Here is a 22430-nt window from a genome sequence, read left to right on the forward strand (position 1 = left end):
TTTTGAGCCACCATGACAACCGTCCATTATATTATTTTTCAGTACAATCCATTCCTCAGATGGGGACATTATATTATCGCTAAATGAGACACAGTTTCAACTTGAGGACAAAGTCAAAAATTATGCATCAAAAAAATGAAACTTTTTTTTCCCTTTCAATACAATCACGAATATCCATTGAAAGAGTAATAATATAAATTCAGAGAAAAGAAAGCCATCACAAGCCTTTGTAATGCATGCATCTAACAGATCTCACCAATGCCAATTTAATGGATGCCCTTATGTTTTCTTTAGTGAACAATGAAAAGTAGACAAACAGATTACTTCTAAGCAAATTACTTGAAAATTTGATAAATTTTATTTAAAGTTTAATATATTGCAAGGTAAAACAAAGAAAGTACAGTTTGCACAACAGAACAGAGAAAATGTTATTGGACATCCGTGTCCCCTTTTCCTGTTCCTGACATTCAACTTCCTTCCTCCTTCCCCAGTCCACCAATCGGGAGGCTGGCAGATCGTCACACTATCATTTTCCCTACATGCAAGTCCAGCACTATCAGCTTCTGGAGACCCACTTGCAGGTTCAAGCATCAGTTACCATGGAGGCGACATTGGCTGAGGGTTCTGAAGATATGACATCACCACTGCAGAGATAGATAACCTGGAGGGGCAGACGAGCATACAAGGGTTACTGGGACAGACAGTCAGGGGGCATAAGTGTTCATTAAGGGTCAGCTTATAGCAGCACAGAGTCACGTCAAAAGCTGAAGGAAAACGAGAGGGGGGGCAAAACAGCTAACAATAATCAACACTTTCGGGTAATGCCTCAGTGGGAGAAAGAAATCCATCCACATTCTAACCCCTTATCTAGGTGATCATGGGGAAGTTTCTCAGGAATTACTGGGCACAAGGTAGGGGAACACCCAGGACAGGATTCCACTACATCACAATGCACACAGTCACAAAAAAAAAAAATAATAATCCACTATAAAGAGATCCACTATAAAATGCAAGCTTAAATAATGCAACAACTGTAGATCAACACAGTGGAGTAGTGGGTAAGGCTGTTAAACTTAATCCCAGGGATCAACAATCTGTCAGCATGAACAAATGTGTCCAAGGCAAAATGCTGGGATTGATGAAAACAAAAAAACTGAACATAATGATGTACACTACATTTTAAATATCATGTCCAGGGCAAAAATCACATTTTGATCATAATGTTGACGCCATAGCAAATGGACGCCTGCTTAAACCATTATGAGGGGAAAAAAATCCAACAGATGTGAAAGAGCTAATCAATTATACATCTGTCTTTATCAAGTTCTCATAACACTTACTTATACGTTACAGACACTATAATGGAGCATAAGGAACGCAATGTGCTTCAACAGCAGACAGTGTGTCAGCGGAGTCAGACTCACATGAAGCTACTCATCATTTGTTTGGTGTCCTCGGAGCTGCGGGAGTTAGCGAAGCTGATGAAGGAGCAGTAGACCGCGATCCACGCACACCACTTCAGCTGGAGGAAGACAAAAGCACGTCAGCGGCGGACAGCGCTTACGATCAGAAAACGACATAAGCGGCCGAAGCAGCGCGCAGCCACCTTCAGCATCAGGCCGCACATGCTGAAGATCATGCCGAGCAGGTTCATGTAGTCCGGGGTGGGGTCCTCCATGGCGGGGTTCGAGTCTGAACTAGGAGGCTTGTACCTGAAGCCAGAGGACGGTGGAGATCAAATCAGTCAAGGGGGGGAGGAAGGTGGAGAAGCAAAGGCGAGAGAGTGAATACACGGAAAAACTCCGCATTGAAGAAGTGACAACCTAACACACTGCCACTCATTTAGTTAAGATCAGTGAAATATATCAATACATTTTAAAAACAACATTAATAATCAAATGAACACTTTTAAATAGGCTGTACATAGCGGCGAGCTACTTAGGGTGTAACGTAATCGTCTTACTCCGCCCTGGTCTCCTAACGGTAAACCTCAGCACCTGTCTTGAAAGATTCTGTCAATGTAATATAACTTCACGCTACGCACCGGAGGATTTTGTTTTGTCTCCGTGGGTCCGACATACTGTTCGAAGACATCTTCCAGCCTCCGATTGAGAACGACAGCAAAGTAAAACTCGTCGTTGGACAAGAGCGGCTGTTCCGGTACGCCACTTCCGGTGGCGAGAACAGTTTCAAAATAAAAGCAATGAGAACGTTTGCTAGTAGAACAAAGTATCAAAAAATGAAAACAAAGTCTGTCATGCATCTTTATAGTAATCTATGTTTTCCTCGTTAGCATTAGTAAAAAAAGAAATCCTGATCGAAGGTCTTAATTATGTCATTAAAGATGATAGCGATTGTTATTTGGCTTTATTAATTAAACATTTATTTTGAAAAAGGTTTAGGCATCGATCTCGGAATGCACGCTTGGCCCTGAATACATTTCCGGTTTGTCTTATATTTGTTGCAACATGCACCAATAATACGGCAAATATTTCGCCGATTCATATTACTCTGATGTTACTCGTAATGAAGTGATTCTACAGCAGTGTCCCGGGTACCTTAGACAATAATAAACATTAGCAGTCTGCTTTCCAGTTTATCGTACAAGGTAACTAACTAGCAATGCACAGTGAGTTATAGACTTATACAGACAGCCTGCAAGCCAGCTTTTAGATGAAGTTGCAGAGGTAACACTTTAATAGTCGTACAGCTGTCCTCTGTCCGTTTAACGGCGTTGTCCGTCATTGCTGGAATATCAGGACCATGGCGTTCCCTCTACCCCGGCCGCAGCCGCCACAGCTTCCCCATCACTTGCTCCGTACGGTGGACTGTAAGCAGGGAGCAATAAGAGCGGTTCGTTTCAACGGTGAGAAGCTTTTGTACCATTGCCTATGTACATCTGGTGAATTTTAATGGATATGAACTGGTATTTCATGCCTTTGTCTATCTTGCGCTCAGCTGATGGCAACTACATTTTGTCTTGTGGCGGCGACAAGACCCTTCGGCTCTGGAGTGCGAGCCGGGGCACTTTGCTGAAGACCTACAGCGGGCATGGATACGAGGTGCTGGATGCTGACGGGTGAGCGCTGACTTTCACTACGCAAAGATTCCTGATCGAGAGCTCAGTAAACGAAGACTCTCACTGAAATGGACACGTACATAGTATCTTTACGTCACAGTCTACTTTCTTTCCCTGTTTTTCAGTGCTTTCGACAACAGCCACATCTGCTCCTGTAGCTCAGACAAGACGGTGATCCTGTGGGATGTGGCTTCGGGACTGGTTTCCCGAAAACTGAGGGGGCACGCGGGGGTGAGTCTTTGGGTTACACCTAGACCTTAATCCTTTTTGAATGAATCCAGTATCTCTGCCTGTAACACTAAACGCACTCTGCTTTAAACGTGCTGCTTTTCTTGTGTAGAAAGTGAACTGCGTGCGGTTCAATGAGGAGGCGACGGTTATTGTGTCCGGTAAGTTGACCTCGTCCACACCCCGCCACGCATGCTGACCATACGCTGTAATCGGCCGCCCATTCTCTGCTCTTTCCAGGCTCCATAGATGGTTCAGTGAGGTGCTGGGACACGCGATCCAGGAGGCCCGAGCCGATCCAGGTTCTGGATGAGGCCCGGGACGGCGTGAGCAGCGTTAAAGTGTCAGAGTATGAGCTACTATCAGGGTTGGTACCAAGGCTGTCTGAGCTCCTGCCATTGGAGATACAAAAAGCCACAACTTCATTCACCATTCATAGTCATCGTTTTTTTCTGTTTCATAATAATCCTCTTGCCTATAATTTTAATGCCACACCCTAATATCTACTATGCAGAACCTAAACCATAGTACTTACAAGTGCAAAATTTATAATGATGTCAGAAGAAGTTTAGAACCACAACGTGTGTACATTTAATTCGTGTTTCATTTGGCACTTTTTTACGTAGAAAAATACAGAGCAGTGTTAATGTCTTGACCATTCTTCACACTCCCCAGCTCAGTGGACGGCCGAGTGCGACGCTATGACCTTCGGATGGGGCAGCTGCACGTGGACTTCATCAACAGTCAGTGCATGATTCCTGTGCACCATTGTCTACGCTAGCCTGAGCGTCTGTGGCCTGTGACCTTCAGTAACCTCGCCACGGGTCACCCCAGGGCCTCACCTGCAGTGTCTCTCACTCCTGTTCTAACAGGCCCCATCACCTGCGTGTGCTTCAGCCAAGACGGTCAGTGCACCCTCAGCTCCAGCCTGGACTCCGCAGTCAGGCTGCTGGACAAGTCCACGGGGGAGATGTTGGGAGAGTGAGTAGCCATTCACAGGATGCTTGGCTGGGTGCATTGCTTACAAACATTACCTTCTCTTCCTCACTAGACTGAGGCATTACTTGTCTTAAATTTGGTCCATATCCAGCCTTTTTAAGATCATTAATTTTTATTACCGTATTTCCTCAAATAGTGGCCTTTATTTACCTAAGCCACAGAAGTATTAGCCCTTAATTTGAGGCAGGTTTGTAGTAGAGGCAGGTCTTTATTTGAGGCAGGCTTTTGTTAGAGGCAGGCCTTTATTTGATTCCCTCTGTTACTGCATTACCTTGCTAATACAAAATATATACATATGAATGAGTCAAATGCCACCACTGTGTCAGTTTAAACCCTGTTAAACACACTGGGTACATTTACTGGAAATATTCTCTATATATAATAGTAGATTATAGTATTGCAAGGCCATTGAAATTTTAAGGGCCCAGGTGTCACAACATAAAAACAGAATAATTCATGAGTTACTCCAAAAATTAATAATGATAAACATTCTTTTTTAATAGCACAGTCAAATATCTAATAATGATCAGACTTAGCTGCAAGCGAGATCTGAACTGAAACACAGCTTACCATGATAAAACAACTGCTGAGTGGTAGTTTTCTATCAGATAAAATGATAATGTTTCTGTATTTATTAACATGCATTTCACCAAGAGCCACAACTGACTAAATGAGATGGACATTTCCATCTGAACTCTAGATGTGGCCTTTTCCTGTTTCCTCCAAAACGTTCACACGACTGCTGTGGACCATTTGTAATGTTTTATTTATGTCGTTTCTTTATAAACCCCAAAATCTTTGTATAAATGTGCATACAGATATTTCCCATCTATTCCATCCGTACAAAACCTTTAAATGAGCCCCCATGAGTTTACCCCATCCTCGGCCTTTAATTTTTCATGTCGACCACACTCCTTGGCCAGTATCCGAGACCCAGCTTTTAATTGAATTCTGGTTTTTATTTGAGGAAGTACAATATGTACATGTATAAAAACACTTGGATGAGTATCTTTCTCTGTTTTATATTATATATTATCTCTTCTTGTAATTGAATAATTTGTCTTTACTTTCACTGTTGGATATTGGATGTTGTTGCTGTTTACACCTTAATTTCCCCTTGGGGATTAAGAAAGATCCATCCATCCATTCATCCATCCATCGGTGTCTGTGCAGATACACTGGCCACAAGAATACTTCATACAAGCTGGACTGCTGTCTGTCCCACAAGGACACTCATGTGTTAAGCTGCTCTGAGGACGGCTATGTCTACTTCTGGGATTTGGTGGAGGTGAGAGGAGAAACGGTGGAGGCATTGTGGGTGGATGTGGGAGCCTGACAAGCGTGGGAATGAGGTTCCAGCTGCGTAGGGCATTTGATTAGCAGGTACCATCACAGCAGATACCATCACAGCAGATACCATCACAGCAGGTACCATCGCAGCTTACAAGAATTTCCATGCAAACGTTCACTTTGTATTCTGTATCAAGCAAGAACAGATTTTTTTTTTCCTGCGATAAGATTCAAGATTCAAGTTTCTTTATTTGTCACATGCATAGTTATACAGGTACAACATGCAGTGAAATGTATCCTGAACCGCTCATACTTTGTGCAAATAACAAAGAAACTAGAAAATAAATTGAAGTAGAAAATAGAAAATTGAACTAGAAAATAAACTTGAAAATAAATTGTAAAATAGATTGTAAATAAATTATAGAGAGTGCAAACAGAAAAAAGATAAATAACCTATGAATTTACAAGAGAGTATATACAAATTACAGGATGAAATAAAAAATACTGTGCAAGAAATGCTTATAGCCAGTTAAAGTGCAGTGTGCGGTTTCAGCACAGCAGTATATGGTTGAACTAATAACCATAACGCTATGACCGGGAGAGTGGCATGTCTTGATTGAGGAGTCGAATCGCCTGGGGATAGAAACTCCTCCTGAGTCTCTCCGTCTTATAAGATAATTATAAGTCCATAATTACATGGAACCTTCTGCCTGAATGCAGAAGTTTGAACAGTCTGTTTTTGGGGTGAGACAAGTCATGTATTCGTTCTCCATTTTTGTTTCAAGTTTCAAATATCAAACTTTATTGTCATGTGGATCGTTCAGACTTGTACAAATAAAGACAATAAATAGCAGTAACACCTTATTAGACATGTGCATATGTATGTGGAAAAGATACTTTAAAGGTAGATTTTGGGAACGATGTGGCAGATTGTCGCTGCGTTTAGTGAATAATTAGCGTTTGTTGTGGAGGTGAATGGTCTCCGGTTAAGAACCTGAACCTTCTGATCTGAGCGTTTATTGGAATGTGGCTGCAGGGTGACATTTCTTGTGCTTTTCTAAGGCAGAGTATGGCCTTAGTGTCCTGCTGGACTTTTGTGTGTTTGTGTTCTGTCTACCTGCTGTGACCTTGAGTCCTTTGTTCCCTTTCAGGGCTCTGTGTCGTTGAAGTTGCCCGTAGGGAAAGCGACTGTGCAGTCACTCTCATTCCACCCTTCAGAGCCCCGCCTACTCACTGCCATGGAAGGCAGTGTAAAGGTGTGGGGGGCGGAGCCTGAGGACACAGTAGAGGATCAGGGACAACAGTGACGCTATGAGAGACGAGAATTGGCATAGAATTGACTATTTGCAAGCTGTGAGAAGAGTCTTCATTGCCTATATTGTTTTTGTAATATTTTAGCATTTTCACTGTGAAGAAGAAACATTGTGTTCACAATTTTCATATGGATTGGGACTATATTTCTATAAGATTCCGTTGAAATAAACAATTTTGTTAAACCAGCTGTTCAAATTATGGTGCGTTCGATTATTTCTCTCCAAGTCGGAACTCGGATGAAAACGTCACGATACGTCACGAAAAACATCACTTCCCGTCGGAAACACGCCCCTTTTATGACGTTGAAGTCGGATAAGATTTTGTTGCCCGAGTTGCCCTTGTGACGTAATTTCAACATGGCGACTTGGTTTGTTTGTAGTTTATTTACTGTTCGAAAAAAGAATATCGCTATGAATGTACTAAAATATTTTATAAAGCTTTTAATGTGGTTTGACTAGTTCGTGTTTCTTGTTTGTCTCTCGGAAAAATCTAAATTTCTCCATTTTCTTCATTTGTAAAACTCCAAATCTGCTAAAATATAAAGCAACAATACACAGCAACGTGTTCATGGAGGCAGCCATGTTTGTTCCGAGATGTGGGTAGCTCGAACGGGAGATTGTCGGACGTGATGTCACTCAACTCGGAATTTCCGAGTTCCGAGAGAAAAACGAACGCACCATTATTGAGGAATTTCGATAATGACGTAACAGGGTCAAGGATACATCATTTGCCATTTATTTTGGATCAATTATTATTGATCTCGTCGAGATTCCATCGTTCCAATATTTAAAATTTTAAATGTTTTAATTAAAGTGGCCTGTAAGTCTTTAGAATGTTTCTAAAGAGCTTTAATAATGCCAAAATCTCTTATCCAGGTAATAGGCTACGTCAGAGATTTCTGACCACAAGACACATCCCATAATGCCTTGCGGCACGTCAATATGGCGATGCCCGTGTGCAGGTGCCGGAATCTGTACGGATCGGAATGAAAGATAAGCATGTAATTTAACTGACATATCTAGAGTCCAGATAAAACCATTATGTGGCAAATATGAGAGCGCTGTTTACAGTTTGTAAACGTCTGAGTGAAAAGGCGCTTGTGGGTCCATCTCCGACCCTGAGCTGGGTGCCTCGGCGCCCGCGGTCAGTCGGGGGAATCCCCGCCTGCAACCCTTCGGCCAGACGGCTTGTGTTCAGTCTGTCATCCGAGGTGCTGGAGAAGCTGCGAGGGCATGTGGAGGTGAGGGAGAACTTCATCAGCGAAGAGGAGGAGAGGGCTTTGCTCAGGGAGCTGGAGCCGGGGCTCAAGAAGAAGCGATACGAGTTTGACCACTGGGACGATGTAAGTATCGGCCACTCAGTTTAGTAAGCAAGGTCATTTTTGTTGGTCGTCTGAGCAATATCTTTGTAATGCATTATAATAAATATTTTTAAATATTTAGTTTTCCGGTTATATATAACAACACTTTTGGGGGGGGTTCATTTGCAGGAACTTAACGCTTTAGAGTATGCATGGCAGAACTGACATTTTAAGGATTTTATACTGATCCTTCGCCGCCCTTGTCAAGTTAAGATGACTGGCCTTTCACCTGAACAATTTAGGCGATTCACGGCTACCGGGAAACGGAGCGACTGCGATGGGGCCCCGAGTGTCAGGCGATACTGGAGCGTCTCAGGAGTGCGGCTTTCCCGCAGGGCAGTCAGCAGCTCGGCCCCGTGCACGTCCTAGATCTTGACCAGAAAGGGTACATAAAGGCGCATATTGACAGCGTGAAGGTACGGGCCCTTTCACTGTAGACCGGGCAAAAGGGAAGGGGAAAAGCTACAATAAAAGCATGTGTTATGAATTTTGCCGGTTTCAATTTAAAGTGAAACGTTCGCACTTTCTCCCAGTTCTGTGGCAGCACTATAGCTGGAGTGAGTTTGCTGTCAGACAGCGTGATGCGACTGGTCAGCGAGGATAACGTGGAACACTGGGCGGACCTGCTTCTGCTAAGGCGATCTCTGTACATCATCAGGTAGTCAGCCGATAGCGGCAGATCATAGTATCTATCATATCTATCATGTATGAACACAATCATGGCTTTTCATTCGAATTGGTGTGGGACTGGCTTAGTGAGATTCTTTTCCTGCAACCCATCGGGTATAAAATTAACGCTCAATCTGCAATGGCCCCCTCTCGTTTGTAAATTTATTATGTTCTTAATATTTATGGCTGTTTTAACTTGCCGGTAGTGTGAAGAAAAGAGCCGATTCACGATTAATATTAAAACGGTCACATAGATTAAACTACCAATTAAGAGCCGCCTTAATTCTGTCAGCCCAGTAATGACAAGTACTCCAAGCAAAGTATCAGGGTGTGTAGGAGCATTAAAGAACAACCAAGCACGTATACTTTAATAGCTCCTAATTATTGAAAGCTCCTAATTATTGCCATCTGCGAACATGAAGTATCGCGATTAAGCGCGATAGATTATTAACGTTCAGTTACTTCGTTGAGTGTTATCTGTTCAAAACTTCATCATTTGATCATTCCGTGATCATCTTATTTCAGGGACCGGGCAAGATACAAGTTCACACACGAGGTGCTGAAAGACGAGGATTCGTTCTTCTTAGGGGAGAGAATACCCCGGGACCGCCGCATTTCAGTAATTTGCCGGAACCTTCCTGCCTGACGCGAGAGAGATGGGGACATATTTCAGTGCAGCACAGCTTTTATTGATTTGTAATGGCTATATTTAAAGATAAAGAAAACTCTACCGAGCTGGATATATTTGAATTAGTGATTATTGCTATTTAAATTGTATTGTATCCGATGTTTATTTTTTCATTTGAATTAAATAAAAATGGTTATTGTAGACAATGGAGTGAAACACGTGGAATTTCTTTTAAAAGTCAGATGACTCCTTTCTTAAAAAAGAAAACTATGTTTTACTCATAATAATCACTCAAATGTGCACCAGCTTTACTAAAAAATTTACAAAATTACACAGGACCATGTAAACAGAAAAAATACAATAAATTAAGTAGCATGGAACAAAGTTTAAAAATAAATAATTTACATAAAGACATCACCCTCGTTGACAGTACCAGTCCTAGCCTATATGGCACTCTAGGCAAACTCATCACCGCTGCCCAATCCCCGTCTGTTCCCCCTCAGAAGTTGGTGCCCTAGGCGGTCGCCCAGTGGGTTGACCAGCTCTGCTCATTTGCTCTTGAGAGTCAAGCCAGAGTGCTGTAATCAGAAGGTTGCCATTGTCACGCATGGAGGGCATTAGCCTTCGTATTCAGGATGCAGAAAGATGCATCACAGATCATAGAAGGGCAGGATTTTGCAAACATGAATGGGACCATATATAATAGCACATTGCAATAGGAAATGTCTGACCAAATGAAAACAAGAAAATAATTTATATACATTTATACAGGCTTGTACAATGACCTTCCTTCTCCCCAATTGCTCTGTTCACTGTCTAGAGTCACCATTGATGTGTCTTTGGCCCCTCATTTTTTTCCGTCAGCCACCAGAAAAGCTTTTGCAGTTTCCCCTTCCCATTGCCCCCAAACATAAGCACCAAGCCCCCTCCCCCGCACCCCTGTCTCTAGCTCAACCCACACAGGTGCAGGCTGCCGCAGACAGCTCTTCCACCTTGTGCCAGCGGTGGGTGTTATCCAGGAAAGCGAGGTCCTCGTGGTGGGTGGGTCGGCAGCAGGGGGTGCTGTGCCAGCTGTCACCGGGAAGGGGGGGTGGTAGTGCTCCCCGCAGCAGGAGGTTGGTGAGGGTCAGGTCGTGGTTGGACCGCACGAAGGGGCAGGTGCCGCTGCAGTACTTGAAAAGCACCGTCTCGTCCGAGTCATAGCCTAGACCCAGCTCTCGCACCCGGAGCAGCAGCATGCGCAGGCCGCAGGGCGACTCGGCATCTCGACGGGCACGTGCCGCCCCCTGCCTCCCCGTCTCCTGCTCTTCACCATCGCTGTCCTCGAGCAGAGCCCCCGACTCTGGCGAATCAGGGGGAAACGCCTTCCCCTGCAAGCCTGAAGTATAGGAGGGAGGGGGGTCACATGATCAGGAAGTATGGGTTTGATTCCAGTGTACGACAGTTCATATGTCTTACGGATGCATGAGGAAAGCCACAGAAAAGCAGGGTGAACGTGTGAACGTGCAAATGCAAAGTGCACATTGTCCACTATTCCTGTTGCCATTCTGTTCAATGCACAAATATTTAAACATCATAATTTACACATAAATATACTGCCATTGTATTGTGAAGCAGCACAGTGCCTTTGTGCAATATAAAAACATCTTTTTTTTTTATTCCAGAGATAATCATACTAGTGTGTTGCTGTATTACTGAATCCAAACCACACTCATCATTACATTCTTCAAAACAAGTTCTTGGTTGTGTCTGCAGTGCACCAAAATTATTTCATTTGATTTAGTTTGTACATAACGAATTGCTGATTATTATGCATAAACACTATATTTAACTGCCTCAAACTACTAAATGCCTTAAACTTTATTTCCCACTTAACTGATATCTGCTAAAGAGCAATGACTGTTAATTTCTAGCTACAACTGGAAAATACAGGAGCCTTACACGAAGATGACAGTTTATAAGCCACAGTTAGTCTGCTTATGTGTCTGCTGTTGATTTTAAAGGTTTTTGTTTGGGATGGAAACCTTCAAAACATAACCCTATGAAAGGTATATTCTCATTTATGAAATATTAGTAAGCTGTCAGTTATGACCTTTGTTTCTCTTTGTTGTCCACACTGATACTGCATCAACCAGCTGACTTTTCTTTTCTATCCATGTGTATTTCAGGTGTGTTAAACCATTTCAGCCAAAGTAGTCAGTTACGCTTATCATTCGATTCTCTTCTGAAAGATAACTAGCATCCCTGAGGGATGTAAACGTCTATCAAAGGCTGTCTTCCGTCTCCAGGTGCACAGTGCAGATTTGTGTGGTGGTGTTCCACGTAGAGGCATGTTATCTTACCCAGCAGTGAATGCAGCAGGTGTCCATCATCCCTGTGGACGCAGCAGAGCAGCACGGCTACGTTCAGCAAGATCTTCATCTCTTCGGCGTTCTCTTCGTGGACAGGATGAGCACGTTGGACAGGGGTAGGTGCGTGAGTGATGCTGAGAGATGCCAGAGTCACTCCTGCTCAATTTATACCCTTCTGAGTTGGAGTGAAAGTGAAATGGGGCGGGGGGGGGGGGGGGGGGATAACCCTTTGTGTGCTGGAGTGTTCCCGTCACCTGTGAGGAAGATGCATGCTTGCTCATTATGTTATTGGAGTCAATCAACCCAGAATTTCTCTCATTATTACAATCTAATAGTTACTGATGACAAGCCTCGATAGTCAAACTGCATTCAGCACAAGACCAAAGAAAGAAAATCCTCTCGGCCATAATATAATTGAAGGTGCTCCGATGTAAATCGAAAGTGGAAGGTGAAGTTCAAAGGCCTGAGGTTAATTCCAGAAGGTACAAGGGACATAGAGTGTCCAGTGGGTAAATGACTTACAAGAATAAGATTAAGACCCCAAGGGTAAATTCAGGGGGGTGGGACTGATCAGGGAAAGATGTATTGACTCAGAAAGAGATGGATGCAAAGAGAAATGGTCAAAGAAAGGGTTAACTGAATGAGGGATGAAAGTGTCGTAATTAAAAAAGAGAAAAAAAGATGACAGAAGGTATTTTAATGGAAATTCCTAGACGGAACAGCATCTTTAGTAGCATGTACATAAATTGTGGGATTTTATCAGAAATGCATGTTTTTTTTCTCCAACTGCCCTTATGTAACATCGAAGAAGGACAACAAGCAGAAGCGGCTAAGAAAGGAAGGAGGAGAGGCGAACAGGTGATGCTTCACGCTCGGATATGGATGACGCACTTTTTTTTCAGTTCGTGTGCTTGTTTGGTTGTAACTGTGTATTGAGTAAATTCTGTTATTAATATTAATTAACTGTGTGACTCACAACATATGCACAACATCCATCCATCCAGTTTCAGAAACCGCTAATCCTGTTCAGGGTCACAGGAGGGCCCAGGGCCTACTCACACACTACACACTATGAACACACACACTAAATGCAAACTATCAGAATTCTGACGGTGCAGGAAAATATGTAGGACATGGCAAAATGGAGCCATGTGGCACCAGGAATGGGAGGAGGGATTGGGGATCTTATTTAAATACGGGTGTAGAGGTTTAACAAGAGTGGGGGGAGCAAAGCACAGCTGACTCTGTGTGAGAAGAAAGCTAAACATTCACAAGAATAGAAAATGGGCTTTAAGTCACAAAAAGGCTACAAAGTGTGAGGCCGATCATTAGATTGTGAGTCTTTTTCCTGGGGTGACAGTTAAAAACTCCATCTTACGGGGCCGATGACCTACTTTAGTGACTTCCTCACCTGGATTTGCCCTGCTCTCGGACTGTCACAATATCCTCCTGAGACCCCACCCATTCATTTATGTCCATTGCAGTGGACATTTTGTTTTTGCATCTATCTTTTCACTGATGTAAGGAAACATATTTATTCCTGTTGTACACTAAAGAGGATATGCTGTCAAATTAAAAATAAAAATAAATTAGAAAAAATCTAAATTTTAAGATGTCTTTTCCTACAAAGACAAATAACCTAAAATTGAAGGACACTTTTTCCTTGGGTCTCAGGAGGATATTACTCAGCAGCATCAAGTCTTTGGAACTACAACGCCTGGCTTTCAGTAGGACCCACTCCACCTGATCAGGGCTTGCTAATCTGTGCTCTTATTAGCTATTCCCGTGGCAGTGTGCGACCATCACGCGTGGCTTAGGCTGGTCTGCTGAGCATGGGGTCCCTTCAGGCTGGAGCTGCCAAGGCAGCCACTCTCTCTCAGCAGTATGACCCTCAAAGCCTGGCTTTTCTCTCGTTGTTACGCATCCACACCGTCCTCTGCCAGAGCACTCACCGCGATTCACACCATCTCCTGAAGCATGGCTCTTCAGTGTTCTCCGGAGTAGACGCTAACTGAAAGCCAATAGCTAAAGTAAAAACAACAGAAGGCCATCAAACTGCCATGGAAGGACTGAAAAACGACCAAGCGCACTAGCCTCCAAGCACTCCCTTGAAGCAATTATTCAAATCATAAGGAATTTGAAACAAATGTGTATTTTTCACTGATCCTGTTGGCCTGCACTTGTTTTCTGAAGCTTACAGGAACTAGGAGCTGCCATACAATGTTTGTCAATGAGCATTTCATACAATTGTAGCAATGGTAGCTGGAGTGTGCTGAGTAACATCCCTATAGATGTGAGTGTGATTTCACGACGGCCCTTATGTCTCCACACCTGCATCCTGTGATTGGATGGCTGTGGTGATCTTAATGGCAGAGCCTTGGTTACATTCCTTCTGATGTTCAGGGCCGGAGAGAGCGGCTGGGAAGGAAAAGGTTTAAAAATACCATCAAGGTGAAGCAATCCCTTTGGAATTTCCTTCTGTTGACACGCAGTAACATGGAACTACTACTGTCAGAGAGAAATGGGAAGAATTTGGCATCATTCTTAATCAGACAGTTACACACTGACATGGGGAAAACTGCACATCTAATGATACATTTTTCCCGCTACTGTAGTGCCAGCGGTTTTCATCAAAAGAGAGCAGTTTGAGCAACAGGTTATGGAGCCTAAAGTCTCCACCAATGGTGTCTGTATGACAGTTAATGTACAGAGACGCATAGAGCAGCAAGATGAGGAATTCCACTCAATGTGATCAGGTTGTATGTGTCTAGTAGCTTTCATTGCAGTTGGACGTGCTTACTTTTAGTTTCCGTACACAGTATGCCTTTAAATAAAAAGAGTGACACTGAGTGTTTGTTGTGGCTAAATTGGCTTCTTCTGATTGGCTGTTTGCTGTCTGATGGCCGGAGTGAATGAATCCATTGCAGCCATTGGGTAACACTGCAGCAGACTCAAGGTCAAGACGCAGCTCCATAACAAGGCTATGAGAATTCCCCTTGACTCTTGACTTTGTCCTTATAAATGAGGTACACCTAGATCTTTATTCTCATTAATATTTGCCAGAAAAGAACAATGTTTCATCTTCAATAGTTTATGTCTGTACAAATGTCTAGTGCATAGTGATGTATGATCTGTTAGTAGTAAATGGTAGAATTAACCATCCTGCCGTTTTCAATAAAATGGCAGTGTCACAGAGATCCTGGAGCCTCAACCGGGAATTAAAGGACAGGAGACACCCGGAATGCCATTGCCTCACAGGAGACACCCAGAATGCCATTGCCTCACAGGAGACACCCGGAATGCCATTGCCTCACAGGAGACACCCGGAATGCCATTGCCTCACAGGAGACACCCGGAATGCCATTGCCTCACAGGAGACACCCGGAATGCCATTGCCTCACAGGAGACACCCGGAATGCCATTGCCTCACAGGAGACACCCGGAATGCCATTGCCTCACAGGAGACACCCGGAATGCCATTGCCTCACAGGAGACACCCGGAATGCCATTGCCTCACAGGAGACACCCGGAATGCCATTGCCTCACAGGAGACACCCGGAATGCCATTGCCTCACAGGAGACACCTGGAATGCCATTGCTTTACAGAGGACATACATGGAGCAATTTAGAGACACCCATCCACATATCTTTAAACCAGTGTTTCCCAGCCCGGTCCTCAGGGACCCACAGTCGGTCCACGTTCTTGCTCCCTGATTGGGAAACACCACTTTAGACCATAAGCGGAAACCCACACCAATGACGTGAGACCATGCACACTTCATGCATATAATGTCGGGGCTGGGAAATGAACACAGAACCCCGTAGGTTTAAGGCTACAATGTCACCCATTGAGCCACTGTATTTTTCTGACAGAATCAAATTAAATAACATATTACACGATCATGCACAGTAACCTTCCGTATATTTGTGTATATTGTGTTTCTCTTTCTATCTTTCTGTGTTGAGATAGATTGGATTACTGGGTATTGATTTATATTGCATATAAATCTCTCTGCTTCTATGTTCTCAGGTTAGCCAAATATAACATTCTTAGCTATTTCTGCTCCCTCGTCTGCCTGCCACTTGGGACAGTCCCGTCTGGAGCTCACCCCCGTCGGGGAACCTAGAGAGATCCAGCCTGACTCAGCCTCCTCATACGGTCAGCCTGCTCTGAGATAACAGACCCACGCCACATATGCTCTATGCAGGCTTTCCCCCATTTTCTCTGGCACTGGATTTCAACTAGTAACTAAAAACCAACATGTCCCTTAAATCAAGGATGAAGAACCTCAGGAACAGCGTCTTTCCCAGAGCCATAATAGCAGTGAACCTTAACATGCACTGACCATCTCTCTCCCTCCCTTCCTCGCACCTCAATCTTTTCTGGATGTGCAACAAACAGCCCAGTGCAATGTTTGCTTTATGTGCAATACTCATATTATCGGTAATGTATTGTGTAATACTTGTGTAATAAAAGCAATACTGCTTTTGATTCTTAGCAATACCACATTGTTACCTTACTGATTGTATTATCTTACCTTGTTAATCATTACTACTTTCTATATGCTTTATATTTAGTAGTCTTTATATGTAGTACTTTTTACAGTTACTCTGTAAATGATTGAATATTTATTCTTCATTCTACCTGATGGAGTAGCTGCTCTGCAATTTTCTTATACATAGTATAATGACAGTAGAAGGCTTCTGATTCTAATTCTGATTCTAATTCTAACCAATGCAGAGGTTGAGATGGGCTTGAAGCTGATCCCAGAATGAGCAGGGCAAGTGGCAGGGGACACCGTAGACGGGATAGTTTAATAACATAATATCAATAATTAGTTTTACTATATTCCCTACTGGTTTAAATTATTTACTTTTGGGTGCAATGGTAAGAAAACATTTTATTTTAACAAACATAACTGTGTGAAATAAAACTATACGGACACCAAACCCATGTCTATAACCGGCAAGCCAGAAATCTTCTCAATAGAAAGTTATTATGAAGAGAGACGCATTCTTCACTCAGGAAGGTTTGGGGTCATGGTGGCTCAGTGGCATGTGCCGCGTTCCACCCCACAGAAGACAAGGCTGGCTGTACGGGTGACTTTTTGGAGAAGAGATATTCAGTGACGCTTCCCAGCTTGATCCTGTTCATCTCCCTGTCTGGATGTTCATGCTGCAAGATGCATCCCTGTAGCAATCGCCCCCGCGACATGTTAACGTCTTCCAGGGGGAGAAGAGAATATTTTTAGTGCATGCTTATGGCAGGAGTTATTCTTAAACCATCCATGGGCTGTTTTTGTCTCTCTTCAAAGCCCAGTGTTTGGAAGCTTTCCAGCAAGAGAAAGATCCCGTCTGTCTGCCAAGACTAAATACCTCAGCTTGCTGCCAGGAGACAGTGGAAGCCCATGCGGTCAGTACATGCAACATACAAACCCTCAAGTGTGCATGGGCTTAGTACATTTGGTAGTCATTCAACACGCATCTACATGTACATGCGTGATCATAGTGAAGCAGCATCAACCGGCCATTGGAATCAGTCAGTGCAGACAAACACACATGCAAAATATTCCTCACATGCAACTGACAAATGCATGATGCTTTCATCATATGAAGTTCACAAATAAACACAGACCACACTTACTTTAGCTCAGAAAACAATATGATATACCTAGAACACACACAGACATTTGTAACAATGAACACGTTAACTTACGAATGGGAATAAAAAACATGCAAATCTATACAGTAAACAATGCTTCCTAACCCGGTCCTCAGGGTCCCCCAGACCGTCCACATTTTTGCTCCCTCCCAGCTCCCTGCCAGAAAGTCCAGGGAGCTGAGAGGGAGCAAAAACATAGGGTCTGTGGGTCCCCGAGGACACTGCTGAAAAAGATACACCAGCGGACATCTTTTCTGTATTTATTCAATGGAATGAGCTTCATCTGGCTGAATAATCCTTCAGGAAGTGGCCGGCACAAAGAGTAAGTGGAAATGATGGCATGTCTTGCTGGACAGTCGACAGGGAATCAGCACAAGGTGAGCTTCTGAGATGTCTGACTGTTCTGCTCCCTGACCGCAGTGCGCGTGTCACACAGCTGCAGAGTGGACTGCAGTGCATTCACGTCCAGCTGGATTTTTAGAGTGTGACGCAGCAGAGTTCAGTCAATGATAAAAGTGCCCAAAAAGATGTGTTTTTTTTTTTTATTTCAATGAGACACTCTCACCAGTAGGTTGCAGTTTACAAATTTCACTGTAAACCGGAAGTGTGCTTTTTACAGTGCATTATACAGTGTGTGATTATTCTGATTAAGCACCCATTCATTTATATAAGTTCATCTCTAACTCACGTGTGTCTCTGACTGATGAAGGTATTTAGTACTTAGAAGGTTCATAGATGTGTAAACATGTTGCTTCCCGATGAGGCATCAGGGGATGAGTACAATAGTGACAATGGGAGGCAATGTGAGGCTCAGTGTTTTTGGCCTCTGTGCCTGTGATTGGAAGATTGCTGATTTGAATCCTTTCCTTGGCGGAATAGTCACATGTCCCTTGGGCCCTTGAGCAAGGCCCTTAACCCCCCAAAATGCTCCAGATATATGTGCTGAATATATGATTCATCCTGTGCTTGGACCCAAAGCTTTGCTCTCCCCTATATGTGTGTGTGTGCGTGTCAAAGGACAGAAAGATGAGAAGCCTATGTCCATCCATCCATCCATCCATCCATCATCTTCCGCTGGATCCAAGGTCGGGTCGCGGGGGCAGCAGTCTCAGCAGAGAAACCCAGACTTCCCTCTCCCCGGCCACTTCATCCAGCTCCTCTGGGGGAATCCCAAGGCGTTCCCAGGCCAGCCGAGAGACATAGTCCCGCCAGCGTGTCCTGGGTCTTCCCCGGGGCCTCCTCCCAGTGGGACATGCCCGGAACACCTCACCAGGGAGGCGTCCAGGAGGCGTCCTGACCAGATGCCCGAGCCACCTCATCTGGCTCCTCTCAATGCGGAGGAGCAGCGGCTCTACTCTGAGTCTCTCCCGAATGACAGAGCTCCTCACCCTATCTCTAAGGGAGAGCCCAGCCACCCTGCGGAGGAAACTCATTTCGGCCGCTTGCACTCGCGATCTCGTTCTTTCGGTCACTACCCACAGCTCGTGACCATACTGTAGGTGAGGGTAGGAACGTAGATCGACTGGTAAATCGAGAGCTTTGCCTCTTGGCTCAGCTCCTTCTTCACCACGACAGACCGATGCAGCGCCCGCATCACTGCCTATGTACTTATACAAATAGCCAAATAAGCACCATTTAATTTTTTTCTCCATTTTTAATGCCATGAGAACAACATCATACTGCATTATACCATCCAAAAGCCAAAGCGAGACCCCAAAGATTACAGAAAATGATGATGGGGAACCCATTGTTATCAGAGGAACATGTCAGAGGCCTGCACAGACACTGATCTCAGGCCAAGAGAATGTCTTTGGGAGAAGCTAGGATGTAGAATTTGGATAGGCCGGGATGCTCCACTTCGGAATTGAAGCTTTGTCGATCATTAAACCAGGAGACGAGTGCAATACCATCAGCTTTGTACAAGACAGTATAAAAGCTATGACTCAGACTCATGGTAACCTGACATTTATATTCATAACCACATGCCGTGTCACTTAGAGTGGGACACGGGTCATCCCCCTGTTTCACGCAGCGACCAACAAAGACTTCAGCCTGTCTAGGCTGCATCCTGTCTATACCTTCATCATGTCGTTATAGGTTAGCATAAGACCAGGGATGGTTTCCCGGTTCTGGACGGGGTCCGCCGGAGGCTGGCTGCACATTCCTGCAGGAGCTGGTCTCGGGACCGGCCCATATAGGGCTCGTCTGCTCGGGGCAGGAATGCGGGGAGCGGCAGGTCTGTAATGGGAAGCATTTTGTGGGAATTAGCTGTGGAATTCCAAGCGCGTATTTGCTGACCCACGCTTCCCCCTTTTTTGCATGTTCAATTTGACCCAGTCACCTGTCAGCACGTCCCGCCGTAAAGATCACAGCCCATCGCTCCGCGCTGATCCCCGCCGGCTTCCATGTCGGTACGGCCTACAGCCGGCCTCCATCACGCACACGCCCTCTCTCATTCAGCTTGGTTGTCTCGCTATTGTTTTTGCCCACACCGACTGGTGACTTTCGTGGCAATCCTAACACCAGCCTTGCCCTCAGCCCTCCTCTTGTCACCGGATGCTTGTGCAATTATGTCTTTTATGACAGTCTTTTGCTCTCGCTGTTGACTACAATAAGCCGTTGTGCGGGTCGTGCAAAATCATGACGCCGACTGTCGCCTATCCAGCACTTTAGCTGGGTTTTGGCGGCTAACGGTAAGCCATGAAAATTCCGATTTCTGTTCTAATCCCGGGAATTCTGTGCATGGCAAACAGAACTCCTCTCCACAGGACTACGTGCTGGTTTAGCAGGAAATTTCTGAAAAATCCATAAGCACTGTAAATCTCATCAAATTCATCAAATCCTCTGTCAAGAATACAACTCCCAGCTTATCCCACATTCTCCTCCCTGTCTTCTTCTCCACATAGTCTGTCTTCTCCAGACTTATTTTTTGGAACATCACAGAGGGTCCTGGCAGTCTTGTCTTTGGGCCAAGTGTAAAATCTTCCATTACAAAAGATTAATGTGGGTGGGAGTATACCTTGTGTTGCAAACGCCAATAGTTATGTCATCCAACATTTACTCGTTTGCATTAACCATTTTATTGATTAATGTATATGTGTTCCATGCTGCCTTTTTTTTTTAGAGATTTAGTCATTATGCAAATCCTTATGCAGCTCAGTTGTTCTTACTTCACTGAGTGGTTCAGATGGTACTACTCTGTCCTCACGCCTCCGCAGTTGTAGACAGGACTCCTGCCCTGGCTCTCTCCCTGCCTGTAGAGTTTGCATGTTCTCCCGGTGTTTTGAAGTCCTCCTTTAGTCCTCCAGTTTGATAATGTCTCCCTGCCTTATGACCTGCCTCAGGCTTACCACAGTCCAATACTGGATACTGGTTATAGAAAATGCATGGATGCATTTACTAGATGTGTTCAGGCAACACATGAATTCATATGATATTTGATCTGCCCCCTTTAGTGTGTGGAAGTGTGGTACACTGGGTCCATTTCTGGCAGCTCCAGGATGAACATATTTTGCTTTGCATAAAGGTTCACACCAGGGTCAAAGCAACACAAATATGCATACAGAAAGTATTCTGATTGTAAAAAAAGCAGATGGCAACATGAAACAAATTGAAATCCCAGACATTTCAGACATTTTTAGGTCCCAAAAATACAGTCACTCTAGGCAGCTTTAGTCCTTTTTGCCATTAAGGAGTACAAGAAGGCTTAGTGTGATACCATGAGGTCATACGATGTTTTCAGTGTGATAACTTGTACGTTACTTACAATTTAATCAGAGAAGACAGACCCCAAAATCGTTGGCACCATACAGAACAGGATGATATGTGTAGTACAGTGTTAAGGTGTTCAGTGCCAAATGTACGCAGTTGAAGCCGTCATCTATGTTACTGCAGAAACTCCAAATCAGGCTGCAGAGTTGCTGAACACACAGATGGTGGGAGTATCTCGATGGTTTAATAATAATTTTTTGACCACAGCAAAACCGTATCCATGTGTTTTACAATCAGACGTAAAATCTGTAACAATTTTATTATTGTCATTGATCACAGAGAAATTGAGAAAGTGGATGAGTTTAAATATCAGGTTGGTGTTTTGGATTCTCACCTTAAATTTGAGTCTCACATCAGGAAAGTGTCCAGAACCATTAAGACCAAGCTTAACTGTTTCCGTCTGATAAGACCATATCTATCTGTAAAAGCTGCCCAGTTGCACCTGCATGCCATAATTCTGTCTCACCTCTCATACTGTGTAATTGTTTGGAGCCAAGCAACTCAATCTGCTTTAAGACCTGTGATGTGTCTGTACAAACAAGCCCTAAAAGTCTTGGACCAAAAATCGATAAAGTGGCACCACTGTAAAATACAGAAGTACAATCTTCTAAGTTTCGACAATTCTGTAAACTTCTTTTTTATAAAACTGACATTTAAATGCTTCAATGGCTTTGTCCCAGAGTTGGTTAGCAGAATGATTGTAAAAGCCAGCAGCACAGGAGCTCCAACAAGAGGAACAGAAAATGGAGACTGTAAACCAGCAAAATACAAAACATCATTTGGTCAATCCTCGTTCTCATTTAAAGGACCTCGGATCAGAATAATTTACCGTCGGCAATAAAACTGTTAACAAATGTTATAGGGTCTTTAACTCCCAGGTGAAAAAATGGCTGAAACAAAAGCAAATCTGTGAACACTGATGTTTTATATTAGTTATATTACTTAATTTATACTAATTTCTTGAGAGTGTGTGTGTGTATGAATATGTGTGTGTGTGTGTGTGTGTGTGAGACTCGATAATTGCTGTTACTGTCTGTTCTTAAAAGTCCAACCAAGGACTAGGTTTGCAAATTAGCCTT

The 22430-nt window shown here is 43.8% G+C and overlaps 4 protein-coding genes and 1 long non-coding RNA gene across 5 annotated transcripts; 3 read left to right on the top strand and 2 right to left on the bottom strand.

The window, feature by feature from the left end:
• Positions 1-335: 335 nt before the first annotated feature.
• wdr83os (WD repeat domain 83 opposite strand) lies at positions 336-2187 on the bottom strand. Its single transcript, XM_023814590.2, has 4 exons — positions 2045-2187; positions 1607-1712; positions 1425-1522; positions 336-661 (listed from the first exon to the last, which is right to left on the bottom strand). The coding sequence occupies exons 1-4, from the start codon at positions 2092-2094 to the stop codon at positions 595-597; spliced, it is 321 nt and encodes a 106-aa protein (XP_023670358.1). The 5' UTR covers positions 2095-2187; the 3' UTR covers positions 336-594.
• Positions 2188-2418: 231 nt separating this feature from the next.
• Positions 2419-7095, top strand: wdr83 (WD repeat domain containing 83). Its single transcript, XM_023814587.2, has 10 exons — positions 2419-2445; positions 2760-2866; positions 2959-3079; positions 3205-3310; positions 3420-3468; positions 3548-3674; positions 3983-4050; positions 4180-4288; positions 5480-5594; positions 6748-7095. The coding sequence occupies exons 2-10, from the start codon at positions 2764-2766 to the stop codon at positions 6901-6903; spliced, it is 954 nt and encodes a 317-aa protein (XP_023670355.1). The 5' UTR covers positions 2419-2445; positions 2760-2763; the 3' UTR covers positions 6904-7095.
• A 716-nt stretch (positions 7096-7811) lies between these two features.
• alkbh7 (alkB homolog 7) lies at positions 7812-9773 on the top strand. The gene is made up of 4 exons (XM_023814589.2): positions 7812-8252; positions 8513-8686; positions 8804-8928; positions 9465-9773. Exons 1-4 carry the CDS (start codon positions 7962-7964, stop codon positions 9583-9585), a joined length of 711 nt encoding a protein of 236 aa, XP_023670357.2. The 5' UTR covers positions 7812-7961; the 3' UTR covers positions 9586-9773.
• A 703-nt stretch (positions 9774-10476) lies between these two features.
• Positions 10477-11988, bottom strand: LOC111845227 (persephin-like). The gene is made up of 2 exons (XM_072712000.1): positions 11910-11988; positions 10477-10945 (listed from the first exon to the last, which is right to left on the bottom strand). The coding sequence occupies exons 1-2, from the start codon at positions 11986-11988 to the stop codon at positions 10518-10520; spliced, it is 507 nt and encodes a 168-aa protein (XP_072568101.1). The 3' UTR covers positions 10477-10517.
• Positions 11813-15264, top strand: LOC140590835 (uncharacterized). The gene is made up of 3 exons (XR_011991683.1): positions 11813-12034; positions 12727-12776; positions 15105-15264. It is a non-coding gene; the product is annotated as an uncharacterized lncRNA (long non-coding RNA).
• Positions 15265-22430: the final 7166 nt, after the last annotated feature.

Source organism: Paramormyrops kingsleyae, chromosome 5, assembly GCF_048594095.1.
Source record: "Paramormyrops kingsleyae isolate MSU_618 chromosome 5, PKINGS_0.4, whole genome shotgun sequence".
Taxonomy (NCBI): Eukaryota; Metazoa; Chordata; class Actinopteri; order Osteoglossiformes; family Mormyridae; genus Paramormyrops; species Paramormyrops kingsleyae.

Excerpts from the sequence above, each read along its gene's own strand:
- LOC111845227 (XM_072712000.1), bottom strand. The coding sequence starts at position 11,988 with ATGAAGATCTTGCTGAACGTAGCCGTGCTGCTCTGCTGCGTCCACAGG. Across the intron at positions 10,946-11,909 it reads CCTGCTGCATTCACTGCTGG|GCTTGCAGGGGAAGGCGTTT; the intron begins GTAAGATAACAT and ends CCTATACTTCAG.
- alkbh7 (XM_023814589.2), top strand. The coding sequence starts at position 7,962 with ATGAGAGCGCTGTTTACAGTTTGTAAACGTCTGAGTGAAAAGGCGCTT. Across the intron at positions 8,253-8,512 it reads AGTTTGACCACTGGGACGAT|GCGATTCACGGCTACCGGGA; the intron begins GTAAGTATCGGC and ends TGAACAATTTAG. Across the intron at positions 8,687-8,803 it reads CGCATATTGACAGCGTGAAG|TTCTGTGGCAGCACTATAGC; the intron begins GTACGGGCCCTT and ends ACTTTCTCCCAG.
- wdr83 (XM_023814587.2), top strand. The coding sequence starts at position 2,764 with ATGGCGTTCCCTCTACCCCGGCCGCAGCCGCCACAGCTTCCCCATCAC. Across the intron at positions 3,080-3,204 it reads GAGGTGCTGGATGCTGACGG|TGCTTTCGACAACAGCCACA; the intron begins GTGAGCGCTGAC and ends CCTGTTTTTCAG. Across the intron at positions 3,311-3,419 it reads AACTGAGGGGGCACGCGGGG|AAAGTGAACTGCGTGCGGTT; the intron begins GTGAGTCTTTGG and ends TTTCTTGTGTAG.
- wdr83os (XM_023814590.2), bottom strand. The coding sequence starts at position 2,094 with ATGTCTTCGAACAGTATGTCGGACCCACGGAGACAAAACAAAATCCTC. Across the intron at positions 1,713-2,044 it reads AGACAAAACAAAATCCTCCG|GTACAAGCCTCCTAGTTCAG; the intron begins GTGCGTAGCGTG and ends CTCTGGCTTCAG. Across the intron at positions 1,523-1,606 it reads TGTGCGGCCTGATGCTGAAG|CTGAAGTGGTGTGCGTGGAT; the intron begins GTGGCTGCGCGC and ends GTCTTCCTCCAG.